At 40.0% G+C, this 26,412-nt stretch overlaps 1 protein-coding gene across 8 annotated transcripts in view; it reads left to right on the forward strand.

Moving 5' to 3' along the window:
- dab1a (DAB adaptor protein 1a) overlaps positions 1 to 26,412 on the forward strand; it is a 216,744-nt gene that overhangs the window by 168,050 nt on the left and 22,282 nt on the right. For all 8 annotated transcript variants that reach the window (XM_005923244.3, XM_042221365.1, XM_042221366.1 and 5 more), the window contains 3 exons: positions 16,158 to 16,297; positions 17,974 to 18,072; positions 25,669 to 25,800. In XM_005923244.3, the coding sequence (XP_005923306.1) occupies positions 16,158 to 16,297; positions 17,974 to 18,072; positions 25,669 to 25,800 (371 nt within the window). The remainder of the gene's footprint in view (positions 1 to 16,157; positions 16,298 to 17,973; positions 18,073 to 25,668; positions 25,801 to 26,412) is intronic.

Below are 26,412 nucleotides of genomic sequence, written 5' to 3' on the forward strand. Positions count from 1 at the left end.
GCATTTGTGCTGGTACGCTTCAGGTTTAATAAAAAGTGGTGCTGTGGATTATGGCAAGAGATCACTACCTCAGTTCAAAGGACATTGTTCCTGAGTCCATTCAGATGCAGCTTTTCCAATCTTTTAGAGATAAGAGCCTTTTCCTGACAACACTTCGCTCATTCAGTCTTTTTCTAATTGTACTCTCATGAACTTTAATATTTAATATGCTCACTGAGGCATGTTTAGTCTGAGATGTGGCTCTTGGGTTTTTGCAGTTTCTGTGAACATTGCATGTCTGACCTGGGAATGAATTTGCTGGGACGTCCACTCCTGGGAAGACTGGCAGCTGTCTTGAATGTTTTCCAGTTGTGAATTATCTTTCTCACTATAGAATTGTGAACTTCACATTGTTTGGAAATGGCCTTATTACCCTTCACAGATTGATGTGGTGATGCAATTGCTTCACTAAGGTCATTACTGATGTCATGCCTTCTTTGTGTTGTGTTAACATACATCTCAATACTCCAGACCAGCAAACTGCCAAAGCCTCTGTTTTTATGGAGAGGATCACACTTGCTGATTATCAGTTAATGAGGTGCAGTTGGTTAGCAGTACTTTCTGTTTCCACAGGAATCAACAGACAAGAAAAAGTAAAGGGTGTACTTAGTTTTTCCACATGTGGCTTCTGCATTTTGGGTTCATTTCTGTGACATAAATAATGACATGATGCAATTTTGTTATGTGCTGTTTTTCATCTGAGGTCACATTTAAAAAAAAAAAGTAAGACCTGGGAAGGAACAGATGATTCATTTTATTATGCCCTGATATGTAAAATGTTAGAATTGAAAAAAGGTGACCTTTTAATCTCATATTACTGTATCAGATCATAAAGGCAAGACTACTCTGAATTTAATAAGTCACTACTTTTTAAGGTAGTACCTGCAGCCCTGACTAGAAATGATTGTTATACACACACTCATATACATGCAAACACAGCTTTGTGAGCTACTTTTTTCTCTTTATTAATTGTGTCTTTGTGGATTAGGATACAGAATGCAGGGCTGCTGCCGTTCATAGTTAATTAACAGGTGGTGTAGCACAGTAGGCTTCCACTAAACAGGTGCGGGGATGTTGTGTTTGGTGAGAAGCAAAAATATCCAGGTGTGAAAAGCTCCAGAGGCAGGTAGCTAGCAGGTGTATGAGAGCAAGCCTGGGCGGTCTCAGAGCAGAGGTGATGCCAGGGGCCAGGCTGGCAGCCATCACCCAGCTGCTCGGTGCCACCTGCCCAACTGTAAGAGTGACGCCCAGCATTCTCTGAATAAGCATCTGATTGATGTAGCAAAAACTTTGGACGCCGTTGGGAATGACACTTAATGGATGCACGCAACTGCACAGAAACACACACTCGCTATCACCTGCAGCAGATGCCTCATTGCACATGGTGCGCCTGAGCCCCTGCAAACAAGCATTGGTTCCCCCATACACAGTGTATGAGGGAACACTGAATGCCTCTCATGTCCTATTTAGAAATAGTATTGTTCTGCTGCAATGGAGATCATGTTCATCATTCAGACTGCTCTCCATATTTGGAAGATGCGAACACACACACACAAAAACACACGCACACACACACACTGGGACTGGGATTGAAGCCCAGAAGAGCATATGAGAGGGAAGATGAATGGTTTGCCTTCAGCATTGAGACTTAAGGGTTTTCACTTTCTTTCTCTCTCTCCCTCTCTCTCTCGCACACACACGCGTGCACACACACACACACACACACACACACACACACACACACACACACACACAGTTGTACATATATCTCACCTTATAACTCGTCTCTATCTGTATGTCTCTCTTACAAATGGGATGTAGAATTTGCTCAGCCACAGACCTGTTGAGATTGGCTCACATGCATTGGTTCATTCATCTCTCTTCTGATCTGGGTCTTTCTTCTAAACAGGCAGACACAAGCACACCCAATCTACACAAACAGACATGAACACACATACACACACACACTCTCAGCAGGGTGATGAAAGTCAAATGCAATCATATACCACACACAAGCAACGGGCATGATTTTGGAATAGGAAACCATAATGTGCTTCATGTGTAAGACCTGTGTTTATGCAGAACATATACATGTTTTTGTCCAGTCCTCTGGTTTCTGTCCCTCTGGAGTGGCTGAATTTAAATGAAAATAGATCCACAGAATAGATGGTTGTCATTAGGGTGTAAATAGTGGTTTTGTTGTAGTGAAAATCCCTGAAGGATAGTTCCTCACTCCTCTAATATCCTTCCTCTCCCGTTCTCATCGTTCTTTCTCCCACTCCACAGACTCCTAAATGACCTTGTCCTGTATAAGTGAGACACAGAGCAGAGACTGATCATGAAGAGAGTGAGGAGTGAGTGAGACTAATGAGTCATTGCGAATGAGAGCTGTTTAATCTCGGGCCTTTGTTTCTGAGTTCTTTGGAGAAGAATGTAATGAAAAAGACTGTGGGACTGCTATGTGTCATACATTTATCACAGATGTTGTGTGATCGGTGTGTGGGTCTGTGCGCATGTGTTTTTTGTACAAGTGCAGTTACGCTTCCATTGTTAGCTCAGGGGTCACTTTTCTAAGAGCTCTTTTCTTCCCTAGCAGAAGGTTTTATTGAATTACTATGACAGGGTAGAGATAACCTTTGATATTTAGCATTTACATGACCGTAGTGAAATAATTGCCAAGTTGTGATACTCTAACACTAAATTAGTCAGTCTTATTGGTCAGACTTGATCCCTGAAGTAGACGTAATTGTCTTTATTAAGCCCTAATAAATCCAGAGAGATTGGATCTTTCCACCTTGCTATTCCCCTCTGATTTCTTTTTCCTATCGCCTCCCTCCTCTTCTGTTTGTATCACATTTTTGCACGCTGTTTATTTCCCTCTCTGCTGATTCCAACCTTGACGTTAAGGGGATGAGCAGACTCCAGTAGTATGCCAACGTTTTTTTTTTAAGAAACTCATTTTGATATTCTTCATTATTAATAAAACATGGAGTTGACAGTCTGCCAGTACAAACACTTTTATGTGAATGTCAAATTAGAACAGCAAGCCAATTTGACATTTGTGAAGAGCCAACAGCTGCAGACAGTTTTGTCTCCACTTTAAACTTTTACATTTCAGCGCCCACCTGCTAATGAAGTGTGATGTACCATTGCCGAACTCTGGAGAATCTTTGAATTGCATTTTCGCCTTTTACCGCAAATCATTCTGACATTACATCGCTGTAGCCTTTCAACAACGATGCAGTTGTGAAAAATGCAGTGCAGTTAAAATAATTACTGAATAGATTTAAGCTGTTAGTAAATGGGTACTGAATGCATGCTATGCTTTTGGTTCACCCACCAGAGGATCTAAAGTTTCTTGTCAAAACAAGAGTAGGTTGAGTCACTCGTATAACATTGAACAAAAACAAATTGTCTGCATCGTTTATTCACAGTTGATGGAGCACAAATTTTCATGTTGCCTCCTGCCTTTTGATAAAGCTAAATGGAAGAAAAACTTAAAATCGTAAAAAAACCCCTCTGGTTTTCTCTTTGAAGCTGGCGTTGTGCCCATATTGTTGTTCCAACAAGTGTGGTCATTGTCGGATTCGTGAATGAACGTTTGCGGCTTGTCAAATGTTGCAAAATTGTTACTGTCATTCTTAAGCTTGTCTTTCAAAAGCAGTCGCATTGGCACGTAACCATCAATCATTTGGATGATTTGATTGTGCTTCGTTTCCTAACCGCTACATGTAAACATTACAAAACTGACTTTTATACTTATGCAGAGTTTTGTCATTTTCATTTGCGGTATTGCATTCATAACGTTATCAAATGCTCAAATAAAACATCGACTAGTGCATTTTCTGTCTTTCCTAATGCGACATCAAATATGAATACAAGTTATAATAACTTCCGCTGCTGTCAAAACTCGCAGTCATCACAACTTTGAAAAATCACGATTCGGGATTTGGCTGGATGTGTGGGAGGGTGTTTCTACAGTGTAGCTGGCAGCCACCGGCATGAAAAGAGTGGTTAAGGGTTATAGCTGTGCAGCTGTTAGCCTTTGTGTTAGTGTGTGTGGATTGTGTGGGTGTGTGTTTGCTTGTCTCTGGTGTGCGATTAGCAAACACATTATCTTCTTCGTGTGGATATTATGCACACATCCAGTCTATCTGGCACAATCACCGCAGCCATTTACTCTAACATCTTTCCCTGGGGAATCTTAGAGCACAAACAACGGCATTTTGAGTGTGTGTGTGTGTGCCTTCTATGAGAGGTAATCAGATCTGTTCCCTCCAATCAGACAGAGATTGAATTGAATTGGCTGTCTGCTGTTGTGGTTGTCATTCGAGGCCAATAGTGAATACTTGGGGATATAAGACAAAAAAACAACACTCACTTTCACATAGTGACACACACTTTGCAAACATGGCCTTTCTCTCAGTTTGCACTAAAACTATATTTAGAGGTAATTGCCTCTTCTATCTCCTCTCCTGTCATCCCCTCTCATCATTTTATCCCTGGAAAACGTGTGCTCTATTTATCCATCCACTTTTTTCTTCCCTATAATAACTTAAGAGGGGCACTAAGGGTGGTGAGATGTGATCTGTTTTTTTTTTTTTCCCAAGCAGGTGTCTCATTCCTCTCAGCAAAGCCACATCCTCTAACTGTGCAGCAGCTTCAATGATACGCTCTTCTGCCCTTATTCCTGAGTGTTCAAAAAGCTTCATCCAAGGTTTAAGATGTGACCACACCAAATTAGCATTCAGAATGCCTGACTCAGAAAGAAAATTACATATCGGTAAAAGCCTTTTATTTGCTTTCCTGAGTCTTGGACTGTGTGTGTGTGGCTGCAGGAGCTTGTGATCCTCACAGTATGTTCAGCTTAGTCCTCTCCTCCACACAAGTTGGTGTGGCTTTGCTCACCGCATCACTAACTACTGTCTCCATAGCAACAGTTTGCTCCCTGCTCATAATTTGCACAAAAGGAAAATGTCCCAATGTCGCACAGGCTCTAATAGAGGCCGATAGTCTCACCCTGCTGTGCTGGTTTAAGGACTGTGTGCTGAAAGGGCATTTCTTATTTGTTAGAGGTTTGGTAGGCTGCTGTTTTCTATTTCCATTTTCATAACGCAGTGTGTTTAAGGCTCATTTAAGAGACATGCTGTAAAATATAGCTAAATCTATGCTGTAAATTATTACTTTGTTTGAAAAGTATAACTCAGTCACTTCATTCTCTCGTAGGGGTTATAAGTGAGCTAAAGGTTTGCTATGGAGTTCTTGACCTTTTATTGTTGCACAGCAGCATGTTTGTGTCCCCGTGTTGTTTGTCTTTGACTTTCTGCACACTCCATCAACCCAGATAATCGACTATCCTGAGAGTAATTTCGCATTATTCCACTGATCAACTGGTGGTGGTATACGGCAAGACACGCACCACATCAGCAGCTAACACAGGGTTGAAGACAAGCAGATGTAAAGAATATGGGTTTGAAAAATCTGCTTTGCAAATTTTATTTTAAGAAGGTGCATGTACATGTAATCCTCTTACAGTGTGTTTCTACTAACGCTGTATGTCATTTTGTGTCTCTAAAGGAAATTTAAGAGAACAAGTGTTGTCACATTTATTATTTTCATTTTGATTTGTACTGAAAGACAAAACAACCTTGGAGATATGGCTAAAATCTCTCTTCAGCTCAACTTGATTGCAGGTTGTCTGGTGTACCAGTTTGGTAGTGTATTCACTTCTGCTGGTTAAGATGTTTTAGTTACAGTGATATCATCTAAACTGGTCGAGCTGGGTACGTTTTTAAGTTTTTTACAGCTAAATAGCTTGGAGAACTATGCATTGGTTTTTTTCCGCATAATTTATCACTTTGTGCACTTTTCATTCCATTAATGTTTCTTTTGAAGCTCATTTTTCAAGCCAAGGTGCAGCACGACATGGAAAAAAGCCCCTTTCTTAAAGGCCTTTCCTTTGTAACAGTTTCCTAGTAGACTTTCCTGGCTGTGGTTGTGCAGGTAATCCTGCTTATACATTTCCTGCTCCATTATATGTGTGTTAGTTGTAGCCTACATTCCCATTGGTTATTGCTTTAATTGCATATTCACCTCAGAGTTGGCATTTGATACTTTGTTACCCACCAGCTTTATATTATGAGCAGTTTTTACTCCTGTCTCTACAAGTAGCTCGATTTTAACATTCAATGCTCTCTGGTGCCACATCACTACTAGTCTCTTACTGTTTGCAATTTCATTAAGTATATACTCCTGGATAATACGAAGTGCAATTGAAACATTTAAATCCCAGTGTACACGAAGCATGCAAATGAAATATCTTGTCACATAAGAGACTGAAATTTGTGTGATCAGATGATCTGATACATTTGAAGTTTAATGCTAGCAGATGCATACTTTCTAACTACACAGTCGCTGCATTTTTTTTTTTAGATCTCTCCTTACATGTTTCTTTGTTGTTAATGTATCTGACAAAAAATAGAAAATTAAAATTTCCTTTTTGTTTCTACTGTTTTTGCTGGAAAAACATGTCATTTAGTTTTAAAAAAGAGAAGAAATCTTCTTTACTTAAAAGAGTTGACGACAACGTGAGGAGATTACACACAGTAATAGAAACAATCTAACAGATGGGAGAACTTCCTCTCCTTTTTCAGGCTGAATAATGTTTGCCAGTCTTCTTTTACTCCATCCTCTCTTCCAGGACTCTGGCTGAGAGAATTAAAGGAGAGGGTTCATTAAGCAAGATGCAACACAGAAAAGTAGAGAGGGGAAGGACAGCAACTTCAAGTGATTCCATATTTTGGCGGATATATCACAGGGAGGAGAGAAGGCTTTGTTCTAGCACCCTCGTTTTGGCATGAAAGGAAGACTGCTGAAAGGAGTTACCTGTGTTTCCTAATGCTTTGAAAGCAGTAGTGACACACACACACACACACACACACACACACACAGATGTTCACAATCCTCCTACAAACACGCCTCCTGTTCACACAGAATGCGGAATTTAAGAAACAAGTAGTTTTCCCACTTTTCACTCAGATTTGTCTTTTAGTGCTTGAACTCACTGACCTGTGTGTAGGGATGGGTATTGATAAGATTTTCACGATTCCGATTCCATTTTCGATTCTGTTTAACGATTCGATTCTTTATCGATTCTCTTATCGATTCTTTTTAAAAAAGGAGAACACTAAGGTCGATTAGCTTAGAACTTTGTTTTATATCTTCTCTTTGAACAAGATAGAAATTTAGGAGTAACATGGCCTTACAAACCCAGCAGTGAGTTCTTAAGGGATCCACAGCCTACGGCTCTTCAATGGGATGTCACAGGGTCCCCAGGAAAAAAAATTGTAAATGTCAAATAATAAAATAAATATTCTTCTGTAGCAATAACAAAGTATAACATAAATTATTCAGTAGCAATTACACAAGAATATCCAGTAATGTCCCTGCCTACAATTAAACACATTCACTTACCGAAAATCGGGGGCATCTGCTGTGGCAAATGGGTGCAAACCTTCTACCACAAACTTAGTCACTGCTCGGTGACATTCATCTATCCTGAAAGGAGACGCTGCCGGTAGACTGCAGCGAGAACTGCCAGCATCTGAGCCTGTCTCATCATGGTCACCTAAATGCACAGTAATGGCAGGTTTTGTAATAAGGCAGATCGCGCTAACATAATATGCACTGTTAGTTGATTATTTACCTGCCGCATTAACGGGAGAGGACGTGCAAACGTTACCGCTGCTGCTGGGTTGAGATTCACGAGTCCAGAGCGGAATTAAAAACACGACATTCATTTAAGGGCATCGCGTGTTTTGTGAGCAAATGCTTTTGCATATTTGTTGTGTTTCCTCCCTTAAATGAAATCTCTACTTTGCAACTATTGCAAGTTGCCCTGTAGTCATCCGTTCTCGTAAAGTATAACCAAACTTTTGAGCGTTTAAGCCGCTTAGGCGCCCTGCCAGGTAAATGATGCTCCGCAACGTGGTGACGTCATTCGGGGCGACTGGAATCGATAAGGGAATCGTTTGCAAAAATGGCAAACAATTCCAAGGAATTGAAACAGTGGGAACGGGTTCTCAACAAGAACCGGTTTTCGATACCCATCCCTACCTGTGTCTGTGTTTTCACGAAAGGGACAAGGGGAACAACAATGACAAAAAAGTAAGTGGTGCCTTCTCTATTTCTTCTGATAACAGGAGGTATTTTGTGGAGGCTCATAGTGCAGGACTTTGGAGAGCTACCTGTTCTTCTGCAGCAGGATGTGAACATTTCTGCACTCGTGGAATCGACTGCTTGTGTATTAGCGGCTGCTGAGGTGCATTCGTTAAAGCACTCTGTGGGTGGAACAGCTTCAACATCTCACATGACAGGATGCTAGCTGCATGTTTACACACACCAACCCCTTATACACAGATATCAGAAAACATACATGCACATGCATGTTCACAGACACAGTTACATACACACACACTCATGCACATTTTCAGGTTCCCCATGTTCCCCTTTGCTTGCGAGAACAATTACCTTCTAATTACTGCCAGAGAGAGAAAAGAGCTTGACTACCAAGATTTCTAGATATACACAGGACTGCTTGGATAGTTGGGAAAAGAGACTGAGATATGGGAAGGAAAAAGACTCATAGCCTCATGTTAGTTTAGGTATCATATTAATTCATAACAGGGAGAAAATAGAGAAGGTTGAGGTGAAAATGAACGGTAAGGAAGATCTGTGAGAACTTCTAATCAGCATAGTAAGTACATAGAGTTAAATGCTTTTTTAGGATTACAAAGAACCTAAAACACAGGTTTGTCAGTAAGCATGCAATCATCCTGACAGGATTGTGAACATAGAGGCGAGACCAGTGCTGCTTTTGCTATTTTTTAGTGTATTAAAAGCTTTCCTGGATTTTTGCTTTAGTAGCAAGCGAGTGTAAAAACTGAGCATACCATAGTTTCCGGTAGGAAACAAAGTCAAGCTGGGACAGTCCCAGTAGATGAGGTGATGTCAGGGCCTGTCCATTTTTCCTGATCATATAATGTCCAGATAGTATTTCTAATAAAGTAAAATAAAATATTTATATAACACCTTTTGAAACCGGGTTTACAAAGTGCTTTGACAGATTACTACATCCAAACAGAAAGTGAGAGATAATAAACTGAATTAAAACTGAGTAATGTTAAAGAAGTTAATACGTAAAAAAACAACAACAGCCATTGTCCTGAAAAATCGAAAACACAAATTGTCACAAAAAGAATTTCTCAAGAAAAGAGAATAAATAACACACCATTAATTAGAAAACAATAAGAGATGACAAAAACAAGAGACATCACATGAGAGCAAATTTATAAAAAATTGTTTTTATAAATTTGAAAGACAGTCCTGAGATTTCCACGTCTCTTTCATTCTGTTGATTATATCATCTTGAGTGAAATTAACTGTAGTCAGGTAGATGCATTTACAATGTGGCTTTATAAAAAGCTCAATGGTCTAAAAAAACAAGCAAATAAAAAAACATTTTAGTCCAAGGACAGTGCGCTCAAATAAAAGAAAACACTTCTTAACAACCCAAACACTATGTGATAGAATTAAGAACGATGGTTTCAAAATAATATTTTACAAAAGTATTTTCTAGTTAATAAATAATCCTTTTTTATTTATAGCAACAGCAAGCAGTCAAAAGACACTAGTCATTAGAAGTCATTAAACAACTACCAATGAAATGCTTATGTCAAAGCTGCCATCAATATAGTTTTTTGTTTTTTATCTATGTTATTTCAGATTTACTGTTTTACAAAAAAAGCTGAAAAATTGCAAAGCACATCATTATTTATTTTTAATAAGATGCAAAATTGCAGTAATTTACTTGAATTCTTAAATAGAAAAACTGAAACGTATGCGGCTGAATGTTCTACTAGACTTCTCAGAGAAGTCCAGTGTCTTGGTTCAAATATAGGTAAAATATAAATCCAATTGAGTGAATTTAGTTGCTTTTGATAGATTTCTAAAAAAAACAAAAAACAATTTGTGGTCTAATAAATTTGATAAATTCAGCAATGTTATGTTTCATGTTATAGAAATGATGATAGGGGAAATATGGGATTACCTCATTATACCAACCCCTACAGAAGCAAATACAGCAGATTTAAATGATCTTCAAAAATTAAATAAGTAAACTTACCATAAATGTGTCTATAAAGTGTGCCATAAAAATAAGATTTTATCTGAAGGTCTCATGTGTCTTTCCCAACTGTCACCATACAATCGAGTCAAAACTTTTTTCTGTTTGCTTTTCCAAAAGTCACCTTGACAGAAGGTGTGAGTGTCTGACTGTGTGAGTGCCTGTGAGATGGTAATGGGCAATGTGCTCCGTCTGTCCCTAACTTATTTTTCAGCTCTAATTTGTTCTGTGTTTTCTGCCAGCGAGGATGGCTGGATGCCTCAGGACACATGTGCAGCAACACAAATGCGCAGGGAGCTCAGGTCTCTGACTGCGTCCCTGTCATCCAGGTGGGTGGGAGAGAGGTGAGAGTGGGGGAAAGGAAGCACAAAACGGACCCTGAAAAAAGGAATTCAGAGAAAAGGGGTGGGGGGAGACACCACTCTACCTGTTTAATCTTATTTGCTCCCTCTGAAATCTCCTTTCATGATTGTGGTTCATAGTCAACAGGTGAGCAGCAGCTCTCTTCAAGAATGGATGCTAAGTTAGTCACACTGATTACATAAATCAGTCCTATCAAGATCATTCGCAACACGAACGGTTCAAAGAAGCAACTTCATTTGGCAGACACAGCCGCAGTCGTGTTGGAAATAGGACCGAAAAACGTACATGAGCAAAAGCGCAGCGCTCATTTATTTGATTGAGTGGCCGCAGTGCTTCATCATCTCATTTTACAGCTGCTATTTCACTTCAGCTACTATGGTTGTGTTTTTGTAGCGTGCGCTTATGTGCATACTCAGTCAAGTGTGAGCTTTTGTGTGCCAAATCAATCTGCCAAAATTAAGCATGGAGCTGAAGGGGAAACTTGTTGTTTTCTTGGCACATACTGTTTTGTGGATTTAAAAGAGTCTGTCTGAGATTGGGTATGAGTGAGCGCTTCATCTGAACAAGTCTCTGATAGGTAAGAAAAGCACAAAACCCCACACGTGTTGACACAAACGCACACAGACATTCAGCGGCAGGGTTTAGAAGCAGGATTAATTGGAGAGTAACTGCCAGGTTCCCTCATGTGCTGTTGAGTGTTTGTTGGGAACCATCCCAGCTGCAGTTAAGAGCCTCTGGGTGCTTCTTCATCTGGAGCACAGTGAATCAAGCTCCACACTTTACCAGCCACTGCAAACAATGCTGGCCTTATGAAAGTAAATGGGTGATAGTGGCAACAACATTTGTGTAGCTAATTAATTTCCGAGGAATATCAGATGACATGATGCCCAAAAAAACCTCCTCTTACAGCAAGAAATCAAACAAAGTCTTGAGTTCACTTTTCTTTGCTATTGAGGTGCCGCATCTCTCCCATATTCTTACTCAGTGGTCTCAAACTAATAGCCTCTGTCTCTAACGTCTAATGAAATTAATGAACTAGACTGTTATGCCTTATTGGCCTTACACTTAAAACCTATACACTCATTGCCAGCCTTAAGCCTGGATGATCAGAATGTTTTTGAATGAAAATCTGCACTGCTGAGGAGAGCCCTGCATACATCTGTGACAGGCCTGGATACATGAGAATGTATCTGCATCAATCTGTAAGTCTAACATACATTTGATACAGCTTGATAAAGTGAGAATTACCTAGAAGACAGACAGTTAGGCAACTTGTAAACAAACCCACAGGTAATCTGGCTGTGGTCCACTTAGACCGTGCGCACTTAAGAAGCTTTGATTGCGCACAGTTTGTCTGATGAGGATTCAGTATCATGATTTTGGTGCATTGCATTGGGTTTATATGGTGTTGTTATTACAGTAGATGATCCGTGTTGTCTTGGACCTGTCAGACTTCATTCTAGCTATGATTTCTAAATCCAGACAGTCGCTCTGGTAAGTAAAATGTCATCATAATTGAAATGAGTGACAGCCAAAACTACAAAAAAATCAGTAATAACCTGATTTGCCAGGAAGAAAGACATTGGCAAATATTTAAGTAAATAAGATTTCAATATGTCACCCATGTAAAGAGGTGGAATTACGCAGAGACTAAGAAGGGTTGGGAGAAGAGGCGAAAAGGGGGAAGACGGGGATGGACGGGCGCACAGGAGGCGAAAGGTTACAGTTGCCAGGGGCGATGCTAGGGGCTTTCCTGAAGGGCTAGACGCACTGTACCAGCAGTCACCTGCCATCTATCACATGTGAAAGTTTGTGTGTGTGTGTGTGTGTGTGTGTGAGTCAGGGAGGTTCTGCCTGTCATATCGCTCTAATCCTGACTGACATTTATCCAATGGAGGCTTCGCTCATTCATCCATCCATCACGTTTTTCCATCCTTTGCTCTTCGCTTTATGTCCTTCCCTCCCTCTCTGCTTGTTGCTTCAGACAGACAGTTATGAACAAACCCTGCATACCAAGTGCTACCGCAAACACACACGTACACTCGATACGCAGCGCTTGACTGTAGCGTAAAAACTTGAATTCCAGATATTGCGATAGCAGCGTAGCACTGCAGTGTAGTTTGCACAGATCTGAGAAAAGATTGCATGTTTTTGTGTGTTTGTTGACCTGTGGAGCAGCCGCGATTGATGTTCCAAAAGCTTCTTTCATTAGTGTTATGGTATGGTAGGTGGGATGCGTGTGAGCGTGAGTCTGTAAGTGCTTTGTGTGCGAGTGTGAGGCAGGCACACAAGTTTGCGTTTGTGTGTCTGTGGAGCAGCCGTGACAGATGAAATGGAAGATTCTTTCATTAGTTGTGTTTGAAGCTCAGCAGGGTCACAGAAACAGCGGACATTTAATTACAGCAGACTGAATGCTTCCCCCAATGACTGACACACACACACACACACAGACAGGCACACACACACACACACACACACACAGAGGGAGGTCTTTCATGGAACATGCTCCCAAAAGGTAATATTATAAACCACTCAGCAGGAGTGGTAACCTTGGACCCCTCTCTACCTTTTCCTTTCTTTTTTCCCATCTTGACTTTATTTCAACTTCTCTCTCTCACTCTCACTCTCTGTCTATCTCACTCTCTCACTCGTCCTTTCATTGTGAGCTAAGTATAGCAGCAGTAATGGTGATGGGTGCAGATGGAGCAAGCATGTCTTAAATGTCAAACTCAAATGAAAATCACTGTTCCAGTGAGACAGAGTCATCTGGACACAACCAGTGTTATTTAACTCTCATACATATAAATACACACAGATGAAGTCCTACACAGTGTGGACTGCTATAACAATGAACAAATGGATCCTCAGAAGGGCATAAAAAGTACAATCAAATGATACAGTATCTGACAAAACAGTCTAAATTAAGATAAAATACCAAATTGTGTTTTTCACTAATCCTCTCACTGAAACATTAAAATCAAGTTTATTTGGTTTATAATTAAATGAATAAAGTTGCTCTAATTGTATGATATAAAACTCATCTGAACCCCTTTTTATTTTTCCTTTAAGGGCTTTAAAATTGGCTAAATCATCTTAATATTCACTATGAGCTTGTTCCGGCTCTTCATTAAATCTACTCAGAGATTACATAGAGGAATACTTAAACTCGAGCTTTTGCTGCAGTGCCACCTTTTTCTTTGATAAGTGATTTATATTCTTGAACTTGACCCCACTTTCTCTGTCAGGAACACACATGCTACATTTTTTTAGGATTCAGTGATTTTTGTGAACATGCCATGACGTGGGAATATTGTGGATGTTTTCTAAATTGCGCTTTATGGATTTCACATTCAGCCTGGTGTACTTGGTTTAGCTACCAGTGCAAACGCTTTTGCTTACTGGAATTGAAGGTTTGGATTAGAGGTGTTACAAATCTGAACCTGTGACCAGAATCACGACACAAACAAGTACAAGGGTCTCGGGCCTTGTTAGAGCATGTCAGTCTGTAAAAGTTGCAGTGTTTGCATATTATTCAGTTTATTCGCTGAATTGAAAATAAATCGTATTGTTTGTTCATGGGGCAGTTGTGATCAAGTAATTAGTCCTGTAGTAAAAAGAATGTGTTTTATTTCACTGTTTGTTATTTTTCCCCTCTAAAAAAATAACTGTATTAATCAAACCTCAGCTTCAGAGAGATGTTAGTTTGTTGCACAGTGAAGAAAGGTTTTTGACACTTTTTGAGATCTGGAGCGATTTTTTTTGTGAATGTTTCCTGACAGACAGCTCATGCAGTATGTTTCATGTCATTGTCACAGTGAGAAGAGATGATGTGGAACTAGTGGGTGTGGAAATCTGGGGGTTGCCATCACACTACCAGAGTATTATTGTCAACATACTTATATGAGTGTGTGTGTGTGCACGCTTGTTTTACAGCATCGTTTCATATTTAATGAAGGCAATATTTAAATGTCTCCAAAATGAACATCTCCTTGTTGAACAACACAGTCCTGCAGAGGTTTAGTCACTTACTTTGATCTCAGATATGCTGAGACGTGACACAGTAGAAAGAGCTGCTCTCTCTTACTCTCCCCAAAATAAGGACTGATATTCTTCAGCTCTTTTGTCTCTTAGGACTTTGAGACAGACAGTCGTGATTTACTCCAAGTAGCAGTGTGACTGAGTGTGTCTGTTCAATGATTCAGAGGTATGAGTTCATCTGCAGCCTTTGAGTGTGTCTCTCTCTATGTGTATGTTATTTTTTTATCAATGGAAAATAGGGTGTAAGTGGTTTTTTTTTCCTTTCTTGTAGTTTGTCAAGTTTTTCTTCCCATAGGATGAAGCTTCTTAGACAAATCAATATTCACAAAATAATCTGTGGCAGCCTTGGACGTTTCTATTTGCGGTTTTAACAAAGCAGGGTTATTAATACAAAGGCTAACCGACCATCGTGTGATAACGAGGCCTTATATTGAATTGTCCTCAAATACTTTCCAACTTGTTAAATCATTTGATTCAATGATTCAAATGCAGATTAAAAAAATACTTGTGTTTGCTTGTTTTCGCGTCAGGGCACACAAACGAAGTCGTGGGAGGTTTGTGTTGCACAAAAATGATTCAATAGCTGCACGTAACGTGATGGTCTTAAAAGGGCACATTTCTCTTATGCTGCAACGCTGTAGGGACTCGGTGTGAATGGAGGGAGTGTGAAAGAAAGACGAAAGGAGGAGTGGGACCTCTCCATCACTCCGGCTGTGACCTTCCAAGAGTCACGCTCTTATAGAGTACAGAACTAATGCCTCAATATATTATCTGAATATGCTGCATTATCATTATGCCTCTCTCTCAGAATCACACTCAAAGTCTCGCATATACACACTCAAAAACAGAACACGGAGACATGCAGAGATGCTCTGGTGTTTGTCTGTACAACTTTTGGTGTGTGCGTGCACGCTGCAGGTCAGAGAAATAGAAACTGAGAGGAAGAAAGAATGAGAGAGTATGACACAAAAGAGTTTGTCCTTATGAGTAACTGTTCTCTCTCCCTCTCTCTGTGCTCTGTATTGTGTGTAAAGAGGTTTGGAGGAGATAACACAGAGACTTCCTGGACAAGAGCAAGGTCAACACATGCACGCCATCGCTGACACTTACTAATACATGCGCACAGTGCTGGCAATCTGGTACACAGTAGCAAGTGAGAAGAGACGAGGGACTGCTGGAGACGGGGGAGATAAGGAGGAAATGTCACACCATTATTTTGTATGAGAAATGGCCAAAGATGTGAACAGTCAGAGTTTCGTCTAATCCTGCCAAACACTGAGCGTCAATGAGTGTACTGCCTATTATCATTCATATGATACCACAGTTCAGTGCATGTGATCTGAGTTAGTTTTGGACATTAGTGGCTTTAAACTATACCATAGTTGGGTTTTTGGTTTTTTTTTTACTGTTGAAGTATTCTGGGGTTTGTGTGATTGATGATCCTGAGGTAATAGCACTGGTCTGAGGTAGATTGAGGTCCTTGACTTGAAGATGTACTGTAGACTGCAAAGTGAGTGTGTATGTGTGTCTGCAGGGCAGGATCGCAGCGAGACAGCTCTCATCAGGCGTTTTAAGGGCGATGGCGTCCGCTACAAGGCCAAGCTCATTGGCCTGGACGAGGTTACCGCCGCCCGTGGAGACAAACTCTGCCAGGACTCGATGATGAAGCTCAAGGTAAGAAGAGTATTTCTCCTCCTCTTGATCTGTCTCAAATTACAAATTAATTGTACCATTTTAAACTCGCTGTTAAAACAAACTTTCCATGGTAGTTGTGAGCAATTAAAAAAAACCAGAGGACGTCAACACCCAGAATTAATGTTATATTACAGCCTGCAGCTGCATGAAGTTCTGTGACCCACAAAAGACATCAGTTGCCAGCTTCATGCATATTCTGAAGTTCAACATTTAAATATGCATGTTTTGTTCATCATAGCATTACTGCGCTTTTGACGGTGTGCGCATGCATATAGAGTTTGTTGCCGTCTTTCTATGCAAATTGCTATAAGCGAGAAGTTGAATAGGAAGGATAGAAAATGGGGTTGTTATAATTTATAGGGATGACGATGATCAGTGCAAGAGGAAGTAAAGGAGGTTAGCCATATGGATGAGAAGGGGATTGGGATGAATGTCTCATTTGCAAGGACAGAAACAATTAGAGGGAGGGGTAGACAGATGGGGCAGTTAGCAGTGAGGAGATGGCATATCGGAGGGGAATCATTTGGATGATAGGTGAAAGAGAGACATGAGTGAGGATGAAGATGAAGAAAAATAGGCCATTTTCTATTCAGGCCTAATGAACGACCTTGTTTTCTGAAATAATTGATTGCAGAATTATGAAAAACAGGCTTTGAAATTCTGTTACATAAAAAATGTTGAAATTTTCCCCCAAGAAGTCGCATCTTTAAACAAAACCTAGATTTTGCATCTTGTCTCTACAAATGTATGCTGAAAGAGTTTGAAAACGCTGTCGGAGTGAAGAGTGCCTCATTCATTATTAATTTCCCTTTAAATCATATTGCAGGAGATATTTGAATTGAGAAAATTACATTTACGCTTTGTTTACGTGTAGTGAAAACTCTATCCAGCGGAGACCCGTAAGGGTGAGAAGAGGACCGACAGCTCATTGATCAAACAGCTTCCCTCCTCCTCATTTATTCAGACAGAAAATCCATCAACTCCTTTTCTCTGATCTCTCCACCTTTTCTTTCATACTGCTCCTCCCTTTTCTATCCGGAATCTGTCGTTTTTGTGATCCTGCTTCTCTCCTGTCTTCTTTTTGTGACTCGCCTATGCAAATGGTGACGAGGTGAAAATGGAGAGAAACTTAAACCTTTACATATACTTACAGCTATAAATAATCAGTATGTCGTTTGACTGTATGCTGAGTGCATCGTAGCAGTTGTACTGTGTTAAAAGCACGTTCCCAAAGCTTTTAAACAAGTTATACAAATTAAGTTGTTCCATTCAGCAGCAAGCTATTTTTAAGCAAAGCAACTTTTTATTATTAAATAAAAACTATCGTAACATTTCTGACATTCTCAATAAACTAGTAATTGATATCGATCTCCTTTCACATCATCCCTAGTCGTTTTGTAGAAAGATTGCATGGTGCCCTGGTACACAATATAGTAAAATGTTGTTTGTTGGATGAGAATAAATGAGAAACCTGCCACAAATAATTTAAAGATTATAAATCGATGCCAGTATATGAAACTCATTGCTGATTTTTCAAACACATAGTTATTACCTTTATTGACAGTTGTTGGCAACTGCATGTACATTTCTATACTGCTTCTGACATGGTTGTATGGATTGTGTTTCTGTGTGTGTCTGTGTGTGTGCATCCTCAGGGAATAGCTGCAGCAGCACGGTCTAAAGGAGAACACAAACAGAAGGTGTTCCTGACCGTTTCCTTTGGAGGGATCAAAATCTTTGATGAGAAGTCAGGGGTAAGTTCTGAAGCAAATTTGATTCTCTTTACTTGTGGGTCTGTGTTTGTGTGTGTGTTTGTGTGTCCGTGCACTTGTGTTTCATCTATTAATGAGGCATCTCCATAAGAGGGAGGGGCCCCTGGGGAAATCAGGAGGCCCTAATTGAAACCCTGAGAACAAGGCCTCAGTAGATGAGAGAACATGGCCGTCCCATTGTCTTCCTGTGTGCAAACAGCAACTACACTGGTTTTATATTATGCCCCAGGATTAGGCATTTTCCATCTTACATGGCTTCTTCTTTGGTTAACCGATATGATCTGTCCAGACTTCATCGACTGTTTTCAGTCAATCTCCTGGTTCATTTTTTAGCTCTGTTTACTGTCTGTTAACTGACCCTGACTCTCCCTCTATCACTTAATTTGCTAGGCGTCTTTCCCAGTGACTGATAAGATCTAAGACTTACTTAAATCCATGCAAAAAAGCAATAAAACAAGAAGTGTAATATTGAATTTACTGGCAAGTACCCACAACCCGTAGATATATTTGAAGCAGACGCAAGTAGAGAAGAAGATTAATGTAGTTATAGAAAGGCCAGTGTGTAGGATTTAGTGGCTTCTAGTGGAGGTTTGCATTGGAACAAATTTAATGGACCTTCCTTCCTCTTGCTTCCCAGCTCAAATCTACTACTCCTACTGTAGAAACAAGGCCGTTGCACATAACGGATTCCTTAGAAGTGCATACAAAAACATAGTTGCAGGTTATTATAATCATGACTACCATATTCCATCTATGGTAATAGGTAATGCCTATACCCTACACAGGGTTCTTTAAATGCCATTGCAGAGTAAATATGTTTGTAAATCAGGGAAAATGACCAGGCTTGTTTAGGATTATTTGATTGGTGTTATTTAGGCTCAAACCTGTGGTACCTGTCATTGTATCCTTAATCAAGAACTATAATATCTACCTTTCCAAGAATATGGGTCCTCTGGTGACTAAAGTGGCCTTTCCCCCCTGTTTTCTGTGTCTAATAATGTAGAATTACTTCCCTGTTAACTCTTTACCCCTTGAAAGCCTACTAGGAGTAACCCTTAAAGAAGTTTCTCTCATATTGCATCAGAAGTTAATGAGGGTGGTGTCTGCCCTTGGAAAAACAGGGAAAATATTGCAGTGGTTGTCAAACCAAATCCTTTTTGATATTTGTTTATGTTTTCGTTAGGGGTCCAGAGGAAGTCATCAAATATTGCCTTTATGTGGGAAAAGAGTTAAATTCTATAAACGTGTAAAAATCTGTCCCAACGAATTAATGTTGTTATTTTGAGGTGTTTGGCTGAGTTGTGCTGCAGCAATTCTTTCCATATGTTTGTTTTTATATTCATCTTGGCAGCTCCAGAAAACCAGGCTTATTTTTTAAACATAATACAGCAACTGTTTTTTGATGTGTACATATGCAGCGTGAGCTGTCTGTTTCACTGTCTGGCTCTGAGTGTGTCTGATTGTGAATGTAGACTGGTTTAGATAGAATATAAAGCTCGCCGCTCCATACCGAGCTTTAGTGGTTGACACGGTAAGCCTAAGATTTACACTTTGTCGGGAGCCGGAATGAGCTGACACTGTATGTGTGTGTACCCAGCAGTGATTCAAAAGTACCTTGTATTAGACAGGCAAGACTCAGTAAACAACGACCACCCACGTGGCAGCCATGTTGAATACAAGCACATTCAATCCTTTGTACCTCTTCTTATAACACTCATAATCCTTATCGTATTTCTCTTCTTGATGGCTCAAAATTTAGACACTGAAGGATAACAAGAGCTAAATAGAAAAGTGAGTGATAGATGCAGAAGTAGAGAGCTAGAGTTGGGAGGAGAAGAAGCAAGAAAAGTCCAAGGGGAAGGAGGAGGGGAAAAAAGGATGTGAAAAAGATAAATAGAGGAAGCGCGTGATTGAGGAGCAGAAGCAGACTGAAACAGAGTTAGAGGGATAGGTGGAGAATCAGTAAGCATATGTCAAAGTAAAGCTTTCTACAGGGAGACCTTGTCCTCTGTCTCTGCACATTAATATTAACTATAGAGATATGCTGTCCTTACTATCAGCCCTTCAACCACTCCTAATGGCAAAGGAGGGAGGGAGAGAGGGAGACGGGAAGAAAGAGAGAATGACTCTGCTGAGGTTCAGGGATCTTGACAGTCTCATTCCCCTCCTGTGCATCAGTCAGCCAGATGGGCGGATGGATGTATGGGTGAACGAATGGATGGATGGCCTCTCTCTTGGAGTAGGGAAGGTCGTGCAGGATGGAGGGAGGTGGTGCTTGAGATGGAGGAGAATAAGAGGGGAGACATTAATCTAACAGAGGGCAGGCCAGTATGCCTCTCTTCCTGTCAGCCTCTCTCTTAAAACACACACATGTGCATATACATAGAGACACTTGTGCATTACTACACTCTTCAACCCCTTTGGCCAAGTCTCAGAAAGGAGACAATACCAAGGCAGATGAAGAACTAGCATAAGTGAATTGGTGAAATGGTTAGTTTGCACGCTGCTCCTCAGAGAGATCAGAAAGATCAACTTTTCTGCCAGTAGAAAAGACTACAAACAACTGGCGTCCAGACAATTCAATAAATTTCATTTGGGTCTTATCATATATATTGTCACTGAATGGACCTACCCAATTTATAGTATTATTTGGTCTGTGGGGCTAGAGGAATGAAAGGGGCTGAAATTAGAGAAGGCCATAGGATGAGCCTTGGGGGGGGGGGTGGCTGTGAATTAAGCAGTGCTTGTTTTCAATGAACAAGTTTCATCATTAATCGTTTTACACTAAGGATGAGAAAAGGTGGCAAACAGGGGATACAGGAATGTGATTTTTGACATCAAAATTTGTATTAAATCCCAACTATCTATGAACATGTGCTGACTGATGTGTGACAAATTCTTTTTAGGTTTTAATACGAAAATAGACCTATAGCCTTGTAATGTCACCAAACTTAAGCTGGTATTCGATCATTTTTAAGCATGCGGTAAGAAAACTGCTCCATTGGCAAAACACCAGGAAGGTTGTGAGCACCAATTGGAATTCGAACTTGGCCCATTTTACATTGGAAGGCAGAGGGTTAGAACAAGTTTTAGGTCAGACTGTGCCTAAGAAATCAAACAGATCTGTTGCTCTGATGTTTATCACGAACATCTTTAAACATGGTATGCAACCATCTTCCCCCACTGTTGCCTTAAAACCTTGTCAGTGTGGTTAAAGAGCGAACAGGTCTGATAAAGCAATTTCTGTGTCCCTGAACTCTATTTTCCAACAGCTCTGGCATCTGTTTGTCAAACACAACTCAGCCTTTTCACATCCAGACTCTTTCACGTGGAAGTTGAACATTGTCTGCGTAAATGGTCCTTGACTTCTTGTTGGAGAGAAGCCAGGTGGTCACAACGTAACTACAAACTAATTCACCATTAAGAATGAGGCCAAACAAGAGTGCATGTTATCCTCACTCATGCATTCATTGTACACAAATGCAAACTTAGCAGGAGACTCAGCAGGAGCCACAATGGAAAATAAGCCGGGTTGAAAATAAACTGGACTCGTGCTCTAAGCTGTCATTGATATGCCACCAGCTATATCACGCATCCACCATCCTTCTGTACTGATTTGTCTTTGTGTTTGGCACAAATACCCTACATTTGTGCTAAACATATACTACATTTACATAATAATATATTCTACGAGTGGGCTCCTATTTATAAATGTCACAATGAATCTATTCAAAACAAGCATTCAGACAGAAAATCACATTTGTTATATCATCATCATCCCTCTTTTCCTTCTACAATTAAAATTTAAATACATTTATTTTATGTTTAATGTTCAGATGCTTTTCCAAAACTTTAAAGAATCACTGCAGATGTGCTTTTTAAATCAATTTAATGTTTAATATGAAGTTCCCATAATAAATGTAGCTGATTAAAAACAAATATTTAAAAGAAATATAAACCACCAGTAATAATCAAAATTTCTGAAATTCCAAGTATGCAATTATTTTTCATCTAACAGAAACTCTTTTTATTTAAAACAGTGGACTCTCTTGATCTACAGTGTAGAGGTGGGCACAGGACGCTGCTTTTTATTTTTTAATCAAATGCAAAAAATAGAAAAAGACATGTAGGTTTATGCTTTAATCTTAAAAAGTACTTTAGGAAAAGATTAGAAAAAAGGGAAATCCTTACACACATTAAGGATTATATGTGATCTGATTGACACTGGCCAGGGGTGGGTACACATCACAAATCACACACCAGTGTTAATTCATAGCTTGCCTGATTTTAGCATATTAGAGGGGTTATGTCTGTCAGAGCATATCTTAACCTAATTAGTTTTACTTTTATGCCCAGCTTGGCCACAGTAGTTCAAAATCTGTTTCATAAAATATGGTTATAGTCACATCTTTAGTGCCTTTAGTTGAGGAAAAAAACACCTCAGTATTGTGTCCTTTTATTTTCACTTACATGATCCATTATTTTCAGCCAATGCATGATGAACTGTGCGTATATAGTATTAAAATTAGTATCATGCTTCTTTCTTTGATTCCATATTCATACAGTTTTCTGATGTAGTGACCTTAAACCAGTGATTGCGAATGAAAGTTTGCTACACTCTGTGCTCTGGTTTATTAATATTAGCCGCCAGCACTTTTTAAACACACCTACAGAGAGGCCACAAGTGCTCTGATCATTTCAATCTCCTGCTGTAGCTTCAGCCTTTATTCTATTATGAACAGAGTAGTGCAGGTGCATGGCTACGGCCAGATAACATGGCGCCAGATCTTCAGAATGTACTTGAATTTACAAAATAATACATAAATAAAAGTTACACGATTTATATGCATCCAATTTATTTACTTGTCCAACTTGGTGGTTGTGGAATAGCTGAAGTCTATCCCAAGCTGTTACAGGGTGAGATGTAGAACTCCTGTCCATCACGGGGCTAGCATAGAGAGACAGACAATCACTCACACGCAAAGATCCACACACAAGACTAACCAGTTAACCCAGCATGCATGCTTCTCAGACCATGCTAACCTAAGTCAGCTCACCGTGATTAATGTCTAACAAAGGAAAAATAATGGCCTTTCTCAAAAAATACGCTCAAAAAGTAAAAAGTGTGCTACTTTATTCTATATAGACAAGCTAATGGAGTTATTTCCATGTTTAATTCAGTTCAAATATTGTTTCACACACGTATATTACAGAATAAAAGCAAGAAATAAAGAAACCTGGGTTAAATAACCAGACCTGATTTGAATCTGATAAAAAAAAAGCTAATTAAATCTTTAAGTTTAACTGCTAATCTCCCATCATGTTGTTCCTACTGGCTTAAGGCTGGATGGCCTCCACAGGCCCTTTGATGATGTCTCCCCTCCAGGAGAGAGAGATGTGACGATCGGAGATATTAGAGAGACAGTATCCTGCTGTTTCCCCTCTTCACTCCCAGAATAACAAGGAATATCTTGGTTCAGTGGCCAGCAACTGCTGAAGGGCATGCTGTCCACAGTCCCTCAGAGACACCGACGCTGTGTGTGAAAGATTGTGAGACTGGTACAGCACATCAACAGCGAGAAAAGCAGACCTCAGACCCCTGCTTTTACGCAGTGTTTGAGCATCTATATCCAACTAAAGCAGGCCGTGTTCAAAACATCAGATGACATCAGCCAGTATATAAACTGATAAATGAAAATGAAAAATTAAAGAAATGGGAGAAACACACGTTATGTAATTTATCCACCAGAGGACAGTTATGGCAACACACATCCAGCTTATCCATGCAGAGTCAGGCAGATTGGACAAAGTAATCCACGACTACCTGTGATAAGAAAACAATGCTTTTAAGCAGCATTGTCACATTGTTTTTTCTACCCTTTTCTCTAGCATGACACTACAAAAACATTCAAACCACCATAAAAATGCTAGTAACAGTCTTGTTGGCATAAATGTCTCATGAAGTGAAGTCAAGTGTTGAATATTTCCATCATTAGTTTTGGAGCTTCAGTGGTGTTTTGACAAAATTTGAAATTATATGTGTAAAGTTCAATTTGTCATTTCCTTCCACGACCAGCATCTTAACTTGTTTTACCTTTGTGAGTAGACTTTTGATTTTATTTTTCTACTCTAATTAGAGTTTGGCAGATATGTCAGATAGAACCGAGGTCCGCTACTTTATCGTAACTTATTGAATCTTCCCATCCATCCATCCGTCCATTTGGACGGTGGGAGGAAGCCGTCTTCCCATTGCACTAAATTTTCTTCTGAAAGGTGGCACTTTCACCTTTGTACTTGTCTTAGATGTCAAGCACACAGAGAACCTAAAACCAGAAAGGGAGGTCAGTAATGTGTTTTTAATGCTAAAAAAGTGACGTTAATTAGACCAAAGCTTCTGTGAACGTTTTCAGCTTTTTATTAAAAAAGCTGGTATTGATTATATGTATTTTTCTACTGTCTAAGCTCTACTTGCTACCAAGACAAAGTGAAGCAATTGAATTTATGCAGTCATTTAATTCTCTGCTCTCTTTGAATCAGAGTCCCTCTTTGTCACCTCACCACCCACCCAGAGATAATTCAATAACCTCTGCAAATGAGCTGTGTGTGTGTGTGTGTGTGTGTGTGTGTGTGCGTGTGTGCGTGTGTGTGTGTGTGCACGTGTACATCCTTAGCTGCCAATTTCAGGTCAATCAGAGGTGATAATAATAATCATTACTCCAATTATTAAATTTAGAAGACATGACTCACAGAATGATTATCTGTTTCTGCTGAGGTGGTTGGTGTCTCTCTGTGTGTGTTTGTGTGTCATAGGTCCCATGTTATACTAGTGTCACTCTACTCTGCCATGTCGCACTTCTGGAGTAGCTTCAGAGAGAGCAGATGTGTGTGTTTAGCCTCTGATGTATAAGGCTCCAACCCCTAGCATGCACTCAAGGGCTACTGGGTTATTATGTTGACTCTGTGTCTCTGCTCCCAGCATGCATCTGGCATAGACAATAACAACAAAGCAGACATTTAGTGTGACTAACAGAGGGGCTATTGCATATTATGCTGTGAATTGTGAGCGTGTGTTTGTGTTTGTGCGTGTTGTGAGTGAGGGCACAGATGAAGTGATCAAGTCGACAGCTTGCCGAGCTGTGATTGTCACTGATCCCCCCCTCTGTCCTCGGGAAAAACAGTGCCATCTGCCACGGGGCACAGGCAATGCCAGCTTGGCACTCCCCACCCAGACTAAACTAGAGAGGGCAGGGGAGCTAGAAACAATTTAATGTAGGATACAAGGTCTCTGTGTGACTGTGTGTTTTTGTGAGTATATACTTAAGGGGGTTTACATGAGATGATTATGCTTCCCACATGGTTTGGAAGTATAGATGAGTGCATCCTAACTTTCAGTTACTGGTTTGGAGCAGACAGTTAAATTTTTAACAAAGAATAAATAAACTTGCTTTTTATAAAGACGTAGAGTCAGTTTGCTTCGTATGTGTTTTTAAAACATATATATATGTAAATACAGGGCTTTTTGTTTGCATCTTTACAATTTAAAGCTCATCTGTATCATTATGTCATTCCCTGCTACAGGTCCTCCAACACCACCATGCTGTCCATGAGATCTCTTACATTGCCAAGGACATCACGGACCACCGAGCCTTTGGCTATGTCTGCGGAAAAGAAGGGAACCACCGCTTTGTGGCTATCAAAACCGCGCAGTCGGTTAGTATTTATGTACATTCAGTCCAATAAGCGGAAAATGAACCCAAACCCCCACCTTTCACCTTCACCGTTTTCTGAGCTCTTCCGACATTTACATTTGGAAATATCTAAACTAGTGCTGTCAGCGTTACTCTCGTTAAAATGACGTGAATGGGGCTGGACAGCGCTAACGCGTTAACGAGCTAACCGCGCTAATGCATTGATGCCTTGCAGCCCCACGCACGGGGCGATCAGCACTAACTCGCTAATAGAGATTTGCCGCGTTAATGCAGTTATGGCGTTAATCTCATTTTAATGAGATTAACGCTGACGGCACTAATCTAAACATAGTAAATAAGTGATGCTGGCCAGTGCTGATGTTACAGTCCTACTCCACAGTTATAGTCTTTGGCGCTTCTGAACTGTTGGTCATGATTTAGATTTTCTAAAACTGAAAACAGAGCCCAGAGGATGTTCAGTATAGTTTCCTCTCACCCCGCATGAATAACAATATGGTATTTTATGGATTTTTCATCCAACGACACAAAAAGACGTTGTGTAGCCCAGCTCTCTTTGTGTTTAGGTTAATTTATGATTCATCAGGCTCTTTGCTCAGTAACATGAACCTCTTGA

Source organism: Haplochromis burtoni, unplaced genomic scaffold (genome assembly GCF_018398535.1).
Source record: "Haplochromis burtoni strain Fernald_Lab_line unplaced genomic scaffold, NCSU_Asbu1 Contig_65, whole genome shotgun sequence".
In the NCBI taxonomy this organism is placed as follows: domain Eukaryota; kingdom Metazoa; phylum Chordata; class Actinopteri; order Cichliformes; family Cichlidae; genus Haplochromis; species Haplochromis burtoni.